Raw genomic sequence first — 15,204 nt, 5'->3', positions numbered from 1 at the left:
ATAGGTCTTATCATAAGGATCATTTCATCCATTCAAAGCTTCTTTTATAGTTTTCAAGATTTTGGCTAAAAACTGCTAAAAATATTTTTTTTTACCTTTCAAGGGCAATAACTCTTAACAAGGAGTCATCAGACAACTTTGACCCCACAGACTTTTGTAGGCCTTATTATAAGGATCATTTCAGCAAATGAAAGTTTCTTTTTATATAATCTATCATAGTTTTCAAGATATTAGCTGAAAATGTTTAAAAAATGTCCTTTTTTACATTTTCAGGGCACTAAATCTAACAAGGAGTCATCCAACAACTTTGATCCCCACCAGACTTGTAATAAGGACCATTTCAGCAATTGAAAGAATTTGGCTACGTATTATAGTTTTCAAGATATTAGCTAAAATCTGCAAAAAACATTTTTCACTTTTCATGGACAATAACTAAGGAGTTGTTCTACAACTTCAACTCAAATGAATCATTTGTTCACCATATCATAAGGATCATTTCACAAATAAAACTTTCTATCTGTTATGGTTTTCAAGATATTGGCAAAAAAAAACATCATTTTTCACCTTTCAAAGGCAAAAACTTAATTAAGAAGCCTTCATGCAACTCAAACCAAATCCAGATTGATATAAGCCTCCCTGCAAGATCATGAAAGTTCTTATCTTTTTTGATAAGTTGATGAGTGTTGTCAGAAGGGAAAATTTGTTTATAAATGTTTATAATGATGTCCAGGTGAGCTAAAAAAAATCAAAATACTTTCAAGAAAAAACAGGTACTGATTTCATTCAAAATCCATTAGGGAAATTCATTACTGAGTGTTAAATTTGGGGAAGATCATTCATTAGCGTATAGACCCAAAATGAAAAGTAAACCATACAAATTAGTGATACATTTTATTTGTCTTTGTTGTTCTTTTCAAATAAATAAAAGAATATCACATTTCATATCTCTTAGGATACATATTTACAAAAACAATAATAAAAAACAATAACATTTCCAGTAAGATGAGATTCTATAAATGAACCATGGGAAAATATGTACATTGTATGGAATTAAATGATATAACCTCAATACACAACCATTGCACATTATAGAGGTTCAGAGGATACATCTTCTACATGAATAAACTCTTCAATTAGTGTTGTTTTCAAGGATAGTTGTAAATTTTGACTTAACCCCACTTATTTTCTGAAAATTTGTTTAATACCAAATTTATAAAAATCTTGTAACACACAATGCCAAACCCAGTCTTACCCTAGGAAAAATAATAACATCCATAAAATTTCAATGAAAATACATGTATCATGCTAACAGTGTATGCCTTTCATGCATACTTGATCATTTGATCGCATTATACCCCTAAATATACTGTAGTATTACTGTCATCACAGATACATGAACATTCAGTTCAAGTATCACAAATCAATCAAACAGTTTTAAAGGATGGTGATTTGCATTGTTTAATACTTGAAAACTTTAATAATAAAATCATCTTCAAAAAAGATATTTTAAGAGAGGTGTAGATGACATTACTGAAACAAGATGGCTTTACACTTAGAGCGCTCCAACAAAAAATCAAACTTAAAAACAACCTGATAAAAACTTCATCACTTTATCAATCATGGTCCAAGTCATTACTCAAATTATTTTGTCACTGAACTTATAGTCTTCAATATACCATTGCATTGGTCCAAAACCTCTTTTTGAGCTACATGTAAACAACTAATAACAATTTTTAACAGAATGATATACTTTGGTCGATTAACTTACAAATAACAATCTTTCAAACAATTGATCAGTATTTCTAAACCTCACAACATCCTTAAAAATCCAATGACTAGATTCAGTTCATAGCACCTAAACTCATCAAGCTATCCCATAGGAAGGAGTGTATACACCAAAGTCTTCTCTACGCTTTCTTCCCCTTCCCCCACCCCTCCCACCTCTACCACCTCCTCTACCTCCCCCACCCCCTAAAGCTCTGATATCTTCTCTCTCCTCAGCTCTCTTCCGCAGATGTGCCTCATATCTTTCTGCCATTGCCTCTAAAAACTCTGGTACAACCTAATAAAATAATAACACTTTAATTCACATTAACCTTGTATTCCATGAACCTAAGCCATTTACAAATCCACAATTGTATCAGGGAATTCAACATTTCTAATTTCATACTAGCTGTTTTAGTTGCCTGATATTTTCCATTATCACTGCACATTTTCATAAACATTATTTGTGGTTTCCACTGACATTATCATCAGTATCACAGGAAGCCAAATGTCAGGACAAAAACTGAACCAACATGATTATCAATTCCACACACTTTACCCCCTCATTTTTTTTTTACACATGTGCAGATTATATTTTAATTTCCATTTTCATAGATAATTTCAAAAGTTCCACTTGAATGGAGAAAACTGTATCATATTTTATTATTTGTAATAGCCATTCAGCATTTGACAGGCAACGTTAACCATTTACTAGCTCTGCTGACTCAAGGCCAACTACACAATGGACACCCCCATATCTTCAAAAGGTGGCATACAAATTACCTGGTTTGCCTCTACAAGTATGTCTATAAGATGAGAGGCATTTTTCCAGTCTCCTCTGGTCATAAGAGTCAACGAAGTTCCTGTTCTCCTGCAATGCATATAATAATATGATAAAACTCAGTGGGAACCTATTTACCAATAGTTGTAATAAACAACTACAGTAAAAGTTTTATAAAATGCATGCTTTTGAATCCCTTTGACTGCTAATTAGTCCACAATTGATTCCATCCCTCTTCTGAGGTAAAAGCTTCATTTAGATCCATAAAGTCATACTCAAACTACTGCATAAAATTTTAAAAAACAACAACTAAAAAACAGTTGTCTATTGACAATAACAATTCAATGCCAAAAATTTTAAATCAATACTTACCCTGCTCTTCCAGTTCTTCCAACTCTATGTACATATTCTTCCATATGACGAGGGAAATCAAAGTTAAACACATATCTATAATAAAGAAAATCAATATCATTCTCTGACTTAATGTTTGTATACATGAATTTGAGGACAAGACTACTTTGGGACAACATTTTTGAATTTTTGTTGCAAGTGGAATTATATTTTTTTTTTAGGATTCTTGTTTAAGGAAAACAATCAGCACCATGATTTCCAATAACAGTATTGATATGAATATTAAAATCCATTTAACGTGATAAAGGTTCCCTTTTAATTCATAAACCCCCCCCCCCAAAAAAAAAAGAAAAAAAAAAGAAAAAAATGCTCATCATTCAGAACAAATTTAGAGAGCATATTAACTGTAAGACTTTTCAGTGCCTTCCTTTACAATAGTAAGCATATCAACATAATAAACACTGCAAAATCTCATCACAAATTATATTTGTTTCTGTAAGTTATGGACATCCATTGTATATCGTCATCCTTTAAAACAATAGTTATTCTGTTCAATATCTTGAATGAACCACTTTATGAAAGAAAAATAATCTTGTCTGAATCTTCTACCATCTTGAGATAACCGCAACAAACATTACTTTTACTATTAGCTTTACCCCAGTGATGAAAGCTCTTTAAATTTTAGCAGACAGGGCTAGAAATCAAGACAATAGTAACTTACGTTATATCTTTGACATCAAGCCCTCTAGAGGCTACATCAGTAGCTATGAGAATTCTAGTAGCACCAGTTTTAAAGTCTTCTAAAGCTGCTTCTCTATCACATTGCTCTCTGGAAAATCCAATGCAGAATGCATATTTGATCACTCTGGCTTTGAAGTATTAAAATTCATTAGAACAAGTTGATAAAATTTAACTTTGGTCTAAACTAAGATTTCACAATAAATGTACAATATTTCAGCACTTTAACTTAATATTTACTTCTTTATCGTCCATTTTTAATATTGAAAAAAATAATTAAACAGTACCTGTCACCATGAATGCACTGACAATCCACACCCAACAAACTAAGGTCACTTGACAAATGGTCAGCCCTGCAAAATAATCAATTATTCTGTTAACAGGTAAAATTATCAGTGAACTATACTTCACTTTTATCATAACAGATAAAAATACATTATGAAGTTTTATTTTAGCTACATTTCAATAACATAGTAAATATACATGTATAAACTAATAACTTACATTAACTTTTTCCCAACAAATACTATCACTTTGTCTTCAGGTGTCATCTCTTCCTTAATGAAGTCTAACAACTGAAATAATAACACGTGTCATTGATTCCATTGCCAGTATATTCTTTCATTGTCAATGAAAATGCTGCATTCACTGAAGGGGTAAGTTGTTATAGATGGTTGACAGGCTATTAGAACCTTGAAAAGAACTGAAATGTGGAATTTGTCAGTATATTCTTTCATTGTCAATGAAAATGCTGCATGCACTGAAGGGGTAAGTTGTTATTGATGGTTGACAGGCTATTAGAACCTTGAAAAGAACTCTGAAATGTGGAATTTGTCAGTATATTCTTTCATTGTCAATGAAAATGCTGCATGCACTGAAGGGTAAGTTGTTATAGATGGTTGACAGGCTATTAGAACCTTGAAAAGAACTGAAATGTGGAATTTGTCAGTATATTCTTTCATTGTCAATGAAAATGCTGCTTGCACTGAAGGGGTAAGTTGTTATAGATGGTTGACAGGCTATTAGAACCTTGAAAAGAACTGGAATGTGAAATTTGTCAGTATATTCTTTCATTGTCAATGAAAATGCTGCATGCACTGAAGGGGTAAGTTGTTATTGATGGTTGACAGGCTATTAGAACCTTGAAAAGAACTGAAATGTGGAATTTGTCAGTATATTCTTTCATTGTCAATGAAAATGCTGCATGCACTGAAGGAGTAAGTTGTTATAGACGGTTGACAGGCTATTAGACCCTCCGCATGCACTGAAGGGGTAAGTTGTTATAGACGGTTGACAGGCTATTAGACCCTCCGCATGCACTGAAGGGGAAGGTTGTTATAGACGGTTGACAGGCTATTAGAACCTCCGCATGCACTGAAGGGGTAAGTTGTTATAGACGGTTGACAGGCTATTAGACCCTCCGCATGCACTGAAGGGGTAAGTTGTTATAGACGGTTGACAGGCTATTAGACCCTCCGCATGCACTGAAGGGGTAAGTTGTTATAGACGGTTGACAGGCTATTAGAACCTCGGCATGCACTGAAGGAGTAAGTTGTTATAGACGGTTAACAGGCTATTAGACCCTCGGCATGCACTGAAGGAGTAAGTTGTTATAGACGGTTGACAGGCTATTAGACCTTCCGCATGCACTGAAGGAGTAAGTTGTTATAGACGGTTGACAGGCTATTAGAACCTTGGCATGCACTGAAGGGGTAAGTTGTTATAGACGGTTGACAGGCTATTAGACCCTCCGCATGCACTGAAGGGGTAAGTTGTTATAGACGGTTGACAGGCTATTAGACCCTCCGCATGCACTGAAGGGGTAAGTTGTTATAGACGGTTGACAGGCTATTAGACCCTCGGCATGCACTGAAGGGGTAAGTTGTTATAGACGGTTGACAGGCTATTAGAACCTCGGCATGCACTGAAGGGGTAAGTTGTTATAGACGGTTGACAGGCTATTAGACCCTCGGCATGCACTGAAGGGGTAAGTTGTTATAGACGGTTGACAGGCTATTAGACCCTCGGCATGCACTGAAGGGGTAAGTTGTTATAGACGGTTGACAGGCTATTAGACCCTCGGCATGCATTGAAGGAGTAAGTTGTTATAGACAGTTGACAGGCTATTAGAACCTCGGCATGCACTGAAGGGGTAAGTTGTTATAGACGGTTGACAGGCTATTAGACCCTCGGCATGCACTGAAGGGGTAAGTTGTTATTGACGGTTGACAGGCTATTAGACCCTTGTAAAGAACTCTGAAATGTGGAATTCCACTAAAGGTCATGTTGAGAATGTCATCAATAGTATCAAACATTTTGTACATGCAGAGTGATAGATATAAGAGAGACAGAAACAGGTTAATTGGTGAGCATAAAAAAAAAATTATTGTTGACACTGTCTTATTCCAATCCTTTATTTTAAAAAAAACAAAGTGACAGTATGAATCTATGTATGTAATAGTACAATTATGACATACTTAAGTTAAAAAATAATGAATTCCTGAAAATTCAACCTGTATCACAATAATTCTATACTATATCTTTATAATAATAAGTTATGATGTACAAACCCTCTCTCTCTTTTCTTCATCTTCTACAGACTCAACAATTTGTCGTACTGAATGGACAGCCTACATATAACAAATAATCTTCATAATTTTTTAACAAGCGCAGACCAATTAATTAACTGGAAGACTGAATAAGCTCACCAAGTGCCCCGTCTTGCAATTTGTAAATCCTTAAATTTGGATTATCTCCCTTTGCAAACAATAAACACTCAACAATCTTGCTACATGCATATGTCCATATGATCTTAATCCTTCATATGATATTCATCAAAATTCATAGAAAGGTTCAGAAAGAATCATGCTTCCAAGCCTTAAATGTTGCCAACCCCATTTTCAACCTGTAAGTTTGCTAGCAGTCCACAATGCTAATACTGCTTGATGCACATCTGGATGTAATGATGTGCTAGACCTTCATAAGAAGTTTCTTCAAAATCCAGTGAACACAGCAATTCCTACAGATGCCAAAACTTTGTTTGCAGAAAGAATGGGGTATATGAATAAGAGGCACAGTATGTATTTCTTAAAAGAAAAATTATGTGCAACAGAATAAACACCTAAATCAGCACATACAGAATTTCAAAGCATACTATGATTGAGCAATATTAACACTCCCAAAAAATAATTCTCTGCTGTAAAGTTCTACTGTATGTCCTGTTAATGAATGACTCACTGCTAAATCTAGACTGCCAACAAATACTTGGATAGGGTCCTTCAAATAACTGCTTCCCAATCTCCGTACACCTTCTGGCCATGTGGCACTGAAATACAAAAAAAAAACACATTCATCATTAATATTCTTAATGCACATTGTTATTTTAAGGTATAAAGGAGTCACAATAACAAAATAATCCAATGTTTCAAAATAAACTAATTTGAAAATTAAACTCTAAAATTTCTTAAAATGGTGGAGGAATAGAATCAAATTTTAACAGAAGATTTATTTGACTTAAATTCTGTAATGAGAAATCTTTTTTTACATAATTTCAGTCAGCACTAACTGTTTATCATGATGGATAATAAATAACATACACCACTTTATGAAGTTATACCTTGTCATCACAGTCTGTCTATCTGGACGAATATCTAATAAAACTTTTTTTATTTCTGGCTCAAAACCCATGTCTAACATTCTGTCTGCTTCATCTAGCACCTGTATAAAAAAATTAAAAATCATGAAAATAAATACAGAATATTTGTCAAAAAGCACAACATAAAAAAAGTTTACACATAAATTGTCTTGCATACAAAAAATAAAAAATGTTTTTGTAAATGTAAAATGGTTTATTTACTGTCAGAGATTTAAGACCACAAAGTCACCTTAATATTGAGAACTGGTTTCCATCTTTTTTCAATGCAATTACACTACATCTATTAAATATGTTTGACCTGATTCTTAAAATTCCAAAATTTCTGAATTATATCTCCTCTTTATAATCTTGAACTTAATGATTTCAAGACTAGTTTGTTATGAAAATCAATACAAATTATGAAGTTTCTGTTAATCTATAATATTTCAAACAAAGAATAGAATGCATTGAGTAACTAGATACGTCTGCAGAGATCTAACCCTCAACAGATGGGACAAATATGGACACAAAATTCAAGTTTAATGCAGCTATGATTGTGATTAAATATTCAAACCAAAATATATAAAAATCAAAAAAGCGCTTTTATAGTAAAAATAAAACCATTCAACAAAGTGTTATGGAGAGTGCTGGAAGCATTCTCATGTTTAAAAGCGTGCAATTATGGGAAACCCTCTATTTTATGCATAAAGTCAAAAACCTCAAAAATGGAAAATCAGGAATTTATAACAATTGAAAAGGGAGATAACATCAATAGTAATAAGCTATTTTCCAAAGTTATATGAAAATGGGTGCAACTGCTACTGAGTTATAGTCCAAAAACCGTGAAATCCCTACTTTTTTTTATAAACAAAATTCCATATCTCTAAATTGTAACATTTATAAAAATTGAAAGGGAGCATACAACTATTTAATTAAACAATTCTTCATAGTTTAATTGACATTGCTGCATAGGTTTTTCAGTTATAGTCCAAAAAAGAACATTTTTTGTAAATGTAAACCCCCCCATAAAAATAGCAAGTTTACAAAGAAGAGGATCCCAGGAGCCTGAATCGCTCACCTGGTTGAGTTTTGCATTTTAAGGCAATAAATTTAACAAGAAGTTGTTCAACAATTTTGACTTCATGAAGACTTTTGTAGGCCTTGTAATAAGAATCATTTCAGCAATTGAAAGTTTCATTCTATCTATCATAGTTTTCAAGATATAGGCTGAAAACTAAAAAAAAAGTCATTTTTCACCTCTTAAGGGCAACAGCCCTTACATGGAGTTGTCTGACAACTATGATCCCTTGGAGACTTTTGTAGGCCTTATAATAAGGATATTTCAGCAATTAAAAGATATTGGCCTAACCTAATGGTTTTAGAGACGTATGCAAAAATCTGCTGTTTGAACTGTATGTTCTATTTTTATTAACCGATCAAAAAACCAAACAGTAATTTTGTTAAGGATACCCAAAAAAACAAAAATACCAACTTTCATTTAATTCTGTATTGTGATTTTTGAGAAGAAGACTTTTGAAAGCAATAACATCAAAAACAGCAAAAAAACGTCAAAAAAAAGGGCAATAACTCCAACATGGGTCAACAGGTTTTCAACACAAATAGATCTCATCATGCTGAATACTTTTATCCAGTCAGAATTCGGCTAAATCTAACGGTTTTGGAGACAATACAAAAATCTGCTGTCTGACCCCTATGTTCTATTTTTAGTAATGGTGGCCATGTTTTTTTTAACCAATCAAAATCCAAATGGTCATTTGTGCAGGATACTCTAAAGAACAGTCATTATCAAGTTTCATACAAATCTATTCAGTAGTTTCAGAGGAGAAGATGTTTGAAGAAAGTTTCGATGACTACGACGATGATGACAGACGCCAAGTGAAGGCAATAGCTCACCTGGCCGTTCACTAAAAAGCCATTTTTCAAGGGCAATAACTCTTACAAGGAGTCATCTGAAAACTTTTATCCCTGACAACTTCTGTAGTCCTAATAATAAAGATCATTTCAGCTATTGAAAGAATTTGGCTAAACCTAATGGTTTTGGAGATATATGCAAAAAACTACTGTCTGACCCCTAAGTTCTATTTTTAGTAACAGAAGCCATGTTTTCTGATGGATCAAAAATCCCCACATCAGTTCTATGCAAGATACACCAAGGAACATTCATACCAAGTTTGGTTCCAATTGATCAAATAATGTCAGAGGAGACGATTTTTGAAAGAAATAACATTAAAAATTGTTGAAAAAGGGCAACATCTCCAATATGACTTAATGATTTAAAACCAAAATTTGACCAGAGATAGATCTCATCATGCTGAACACTTTTACCCATGTCAGAATTCAGCTCAACCTAATGGTTTTGGAAATATATGTGAACAAGAGACTCCCAGGACCTGAATCACTCACCTGATTAAAGTTAGTCTTTCAAGGGCAATAAATTTGACAAGGAGTTCTCCAACAATTTTGACTCAAGAAGACTTTGGTAGGACTATCATTAGGATCATTTCAGTGATAGAAAATTTCTTTCTTTCAGTTTTAAAGATATTGGCTGAAAACTGTAAAAAAAACCCTGTCATTTTTCATCTTTCAAGGGCAATAACTCTTACAGGAGTCACCTGACAACTTTGATCGGGACGACTTTTGAAGGCCTTATAATAAGGGTCATTTCAGCTACAGAAATAATATTGCTAAACCTAACGGTCTTGGAGATATATGCGAAAAACTACTGTCTGACCCCTAGGTTCCATTTTTAGTAACGGCAACCATGTTTTTTGACGGATAAAAAATCCCCACAACAGTTCTATGCACAATACCCCAATGAACGTTTGTACCAAGTTTGGTTCTAATTGGTCAAGTGGTGTCAGAGGAGAAGATTTTTGAAAGAAATAACATTCAAATTAGCAAAAAAACGTCGAAAAAAGGGCAACAACTTCAACATGGCTTAACATATTAAAATGAAATTTTGACCACATGTGGATCTCATCATGCTGAACACTTTTACCCCATGCCAGAATTTAACTAAACCTAATGGTTTTGGAGATATATGCGAAAAAATACTGTCTGACCCCTATGTTCTATTTTTTGTAACAGCAGCCATGTTTTTTGACAAATCGAATATCTCCACAACATTTCAATGCAGGATATACCAAGGAACATTCATACCAAATTTGGTTTCATTCAGTCAAGTGTTTCAGAGGAGAAGTGTTTTGTTTTATTGTTAACGACGATGAACGACAATGACGACGATGGATGCCAAGTGATGGCACTAGCTCATATGGCCTTCGGCAAGGTGAGCTAAAAATCAAAGGGAACTCACATCAACGGAAACAAACAGTTCACCAAAGTTTTACTAAATTGTTAGCAGCATTTTTGAGTTATTGTGTGAAGTGTGAACAAAGGACGGATGGACACCTGTATGCAATAATATGTACTGTCTATAAAGATGCTTATAAAAATTGACTAACTTCACACTGATGGTTCTTCATCATTTCATTAGTCAGAAAAACATAAAACTGGACTAAATTATCCTACCTTGTATTATCATGCATGTATGTGTGTCCTACTACTGTTTTTGGGGCACTGAATAAAAGAGAGCTTACCAGATAGGTAACAGATCGAACATTGACAATGTTATTCATTATCAGGTCATTCAGTCGACCGGGTGTGGCTACTATTATCTCTACCCCCTTTGTAACAACATTTATCTGTTCTCTCCTATTTCCTCCACCATATACACACACACTGAAACAGATAAAGAGTAGGTCACAAGTACTTGATGCTAAGTGAATCTTGGAATCATAAAATAATAAACTTCTAACCCCACACATCCAATGTTCATTCCAGAATACTGCAAAAGGGGACAACTGGCCACCTTGGCAGCAAAACAAGGGGTCATTTTCAGAATAAAGGGAGCCAATATGGCAGTATTATAAGAGGTCATTTTTAGATAACAGGAAAGATTCAACCAACAAATAAGTTAACCTCAGGTTTGTATACACTTTATAGTTTCATTTTAGGTGAGAGGTAACAGAGCTACATCAACTCCAAATGAATAAAAAGTAATACTAGTATGTACTGTTTTCTTATTATGGCATTGTGTTGATTCAAATTGTAATTCATTATGATGTTAAAATCTTTCTGCTCTATCCAATCCAGCCCAGGTCCATGGACAATGAACAGTTTCATCTTCACTTGAAATTCTTGCAAGGGTGTGGTCTGGAATGAACACTGCACATCCTCCTTTTTTGTGAGTGTGTGCTGTTATTTTTGAATAAATGAAACAATCTACTTAAAATTAGACCTGTCAATTGTTCAATTTAGTCTCTGTATGTAGAATCTAACAACACTGCATTCTACTCTCTGTTCTGAAGACCTTCCTATTCAGCCAATCAGAATTCATTTTTCATGATTTTGAAAGCATCATTCAAAGAGAAAAACATGAGGATTCTGAAAAGGTCATCAGAACAGGAAGAAGAATGGAGTGTTTTTAGAACCTAAATGTAGGGAATGAATGGAACATTTAATGGGGCTAATTTGATTTAGATTGGGTAAGTAATAAACAATTTGAAATAAATTATTTAAGAACCATTCCACATAAAATTCAGACACTGCCAATGGTAAAGTGATTCATGGTCAAGAAAAACCCACCAAAGAAATGATGCCTATTAAGTCTACATATGCTATACTTTCACATAACAACAACTTTTTCTGCATTCAGATTTGTACTTTTGAAAAAATCATACATTCGCCTCTCACAAAAACCAACCAAATGAAGCAAAATCAAGAACGATAATTCTTCCAAAGTGCAAATTTCTTGTACAATCTATATAACTTTTATCTCAAAAGCGCAACAACAAAATAAAAAACTCAGACTGATTATGTGATCAGTTACTGCTTCTGAACAAGAAATGAAACTGAATTCGATGGGTTTTTGACATGCATGAATCACCTTCTGTCTGATTTTTAGAAAGATTGTTACTTAAAAGTATTCAAGTACTTTCCATACCTACAAGTCAAATATTTGATTTTGGTGTCTACTACTGCCAACTGCTCCAATAGGGCAGTAAACCAGTCTGTCTGGTTAGAGAGTTACTTCCCTTTGCTCAAAATTACCTACTTCTAATAAACAGAGATGTAAATGATAATGACACCTTTTAATTCCCCTGTAATTGAACTTTTTGACTTCAGTTTCTATCTGCAGAGCCAATTCTCTGGTTGGAGATAGAATAAGAACATTTGGTCCTCCTCTCTCTTCCCTAGGACTACAAAATGTAAAAAAAAATAAATCTGATGAAACAAATCAGACATACAATGCATGAAATAGCAAATTTTTAAGTAAAATATTAGGTTTAAAATATACTTTTTCTTACATAGACAAGATTAGTTAAAAGATTATACAATAAGCAAAAATAAGTGTTACTTTCATGATGTAAATTTACACTGCATTTAAACATCCTTAGCTTTACATCGGTCATTGTTGTTTATCAAACAAAATCAGTTTATAGATAAAAAAATTGCAGTTATGAAAAAAACATATTACCCTGTGACTAGTACTAAAAGAAAATTTACTGAGAAACAAATACCTGGTACATTTGTACTTACATTGGTTGACTATCTATATGTATAAAGGCAGGTAGGAGGAATGCTAAAGTCTTCCCAGTACCTGTCTGTGATATAGAAGAGTTTATTCAGGTGTTATTTTATTCTATATGTATATTCTAGTAAAGAGTATAACAACCTAAAAGATGCCATGTGAAAAATGTAAAACAATTATTATATTCAATTGAGAACAAGTTTTGGTAAAAGTCAAGTAGTGTATTCATATGTCAATACTTCATGATTGTGTACCAAAGCTTGTGATCCCATCACCAAAGAAATAGAGATTAAATGTGAAACTAAAATAGATATGCTCACATACACTTAAGTTCTTCAGAACAAACATCATATTTGTTAAAAAATAAAAACAATAACAAAAAACAGACACACTAAACTGGATTACAATTTACCTGAGCTATTCCTATCAGATCTAAGCCCTGAAGAAGTACTGGCCATGCTTGGGCCTAAAATGAAAAAAAAAAGTATGATCAATGATTTCTGCTTGTCTTTGCAGCCTCCATACAGCCATGCTAGGGAAGGATCCATGCACAATATATACTTCCAGATTCAGTATGTTTTAGCATGTTAATTGTTGTACCTGGTGTAGATGGAAATTACACAGCTAGAACCTTATTTCAGTTAGTATCATTGTTTCTAACAATATTTATTTCTGCAAGGCAAATAATTACCATACAGGGAGTATTTACTTTACATAGCTAAATTTGACTTTTTTTTTAACTTACCTGGATTGGTGAAGGTTCGGTAAACTTCTGGTTATAAATAGTGTCTAGGATTTCAGCTACAAAAGAAAGACAACTGTTTAGAACTAACTATGTGAACTTGAAATAAGTCTACAAAAGTTTTACACATTTAATCAACTAGTCTTAGTTCCAGGAATCTTCACTGCTAAATGTATTTATTCTAATTTAGTCAAAAACATTTTATCATATTTTTCTATTCCCAGTAGAATTACGTAATGGAAGGATAATTGATAAACAAATATTACTGTTGTGTTCAAGTCTGTCAAAGGTTTAGGACAATATTATAGTTCACAAATGTAATTATAATAACACAATTAAAATTTCTCATCTGCTTTTTCTTTATCTGTCTATGAAAACACTGTATATCATTTAATCTCCTTTTTTCTTCCCAGCTTAGGACTAAAATCAGATTAAATTATTATCTTATTAAAGATTTGAGCATGAAAATCCACATCAACGCTTACAGCATTAGTTCTTAATCGGTTAAAAATTGCTGAAAATCCTGAACTTCACTCACCAAGTTTGTAAACAAGTAGATATTGTATATATAATCAGATAAAGAATATTAAATAGATTTACTTAAGCACATTATATGCCTGTTACCCCTTTTTTGTGTACAATGACTCTGAGACACATTGGAAAACAATGAAAAGGAATGTACTTGCTTCCATGTAATCTAACATTGGACCAGATTGAAAATATCATGAAAATCCCTCAAAGCGTTTTTGAGCTATCTTACAGTATGTGTAAAGCATGGCTAATGATATATAACAGAAAAAGATAATATTAAAAAAAGAAGAAAGTATACATCCAATCTTCCATCATCTATTACATTTCTGTTGATATATTGAAGAGCTAAATTCTATTTAGGCCAAGTGATAACTCCTCAGTAAGACTTATCAGAAATTTGCTTTCATGAAAAAATTAGTAAAAAGAGAAATTTTACTGTGTAGAAAGCTCATACACTGCTTTAATAATAGAACACAAGGGCATTTAACCCCTATTTTTAGGTGTGTTTTTGTCTTTAATGAATAGTTTCACTGCATTCATTTTGGGGCCTTTTACTGCTTGCTTTATGGTATGGATTTTGCCCATCATTAAAGACTGTATGGTAACCTGTAGAAGTTTAACTGTTCATTACTTAGTATTTGGTGGATGACTGTCTCATTGGCAATCATACCACATCCTATTTTTATATTTATAATAACCATGAAAACCTTGTATCTCCATACTTTAGAAACTAGGGAAATAGTTTATCCTTTTATAACAATATCTCTTAAAATTTGATTAGACTATCTATGGTGATAGATAACAACTTACTAGTATTCTCTTTAAGTAATTCTGGGTGTGTTATGTGATGACACAGTAATACCCTACCGACATGAGACACTAATTTCAACTTGCGTAGACGGTGCAACTGCCGTTCCTGCCTGAAAATGTGCCATTTTGCATTATATGAGGAAGTCTCTCTGACTTCACCTTATGATCAACGGTAACACCCGATAACAAACTTTAGTACATATCGCCCCATTTGAATAATCGTACCATTTCTAAATTCTCTA

At 33.2% G+C, this 15,204-nt stretch overlaps 1 protein-coding gene across 2 annotated transcripts in view; it reads right to left on the bottom strand.

Annotated features, from left to right (window-relative positions):
• Positions 1–876: 876 nt before the first annotated feature.
• The window catches only part of LOC148629014 (putative ATP-dependent RNA helicase DDX43), a 36,297-nt gene continuing 21,969 nt past the window's right edge, over positions 877–15,204 (bottom strand). For both annotated transcript variants that reach the window (XM_088542420.1, XM_088542429.1), the window contains exons 8-21: positions 13,625–13,680; positions 13,292–13,345; positions 12,888–12,952; positions 12,437–12,547; positions 10,886–11,027; positions 7,251–7,351; positions 6,872–6,959; positions 6,205–6,264; positions 4,139–4,209; positions 3,922–3,987; positions 3,618–3,725; positions 2,918–2,992; positions 2,548–2,635; positions 877–2,062 (exon numbers count right to left, since the gene is read on the bottom strand). In XM_088542420.1, the coding sequence (XP_088398546.1) occupies positions 1,865–2,062; positions 2,548–2,635; positions 2,918–2,992; positions 3,618–3,725; positions 3,922–3,987; positions 4,139–4,209; positions 6,205–6,264; positions 6,872–6,959; positions 7,251–7,351; positions 10,886–11,027; positions 12,437–12,547; positions 12,888–12,952; positions 13,292–13,345; positions 13,625–13,680 (1,283 nt within the window). In that variant the 3' untranslated portion in view covers positions 877–1,864. The remainder of the gene's footprint in view (positions 2,063–2,547; positions 2,636–2,917; positions 2,993–3,617; positions 3,726–3,921; positions 3,988–4,138; positions 4,210–6,204; positions 6,265–6,871; positions 6,960–7,250; positions 7,352–10,885; positions 11,028–12,436; positions 12,548–12,887; positions 12,953–13,291; positions 13,346–13,624; positions 13,681–15,204) is intronic.

The sequence above is a fragment of the Perna viridis genome, chromosome 1 (genome assembly GCF_037379345.1).
Source record: "Perna viridis isolate PV_CMFRI_1.1 ecotype Kerala chromosome 1, ASM3737934v1, whole genome shotgun sequence".
Lineage (NCBI taxonomy): Eukaryota > Metazoa > Mollusca > Bivalvia > Mytilida > Mytilidae > Perna > Perna viridis.
The sequence above is the reverse complement of the archived record's forward strand: the minus strand, read 5'-3'. Positions and strand labels throughout refer to the sequence as shown.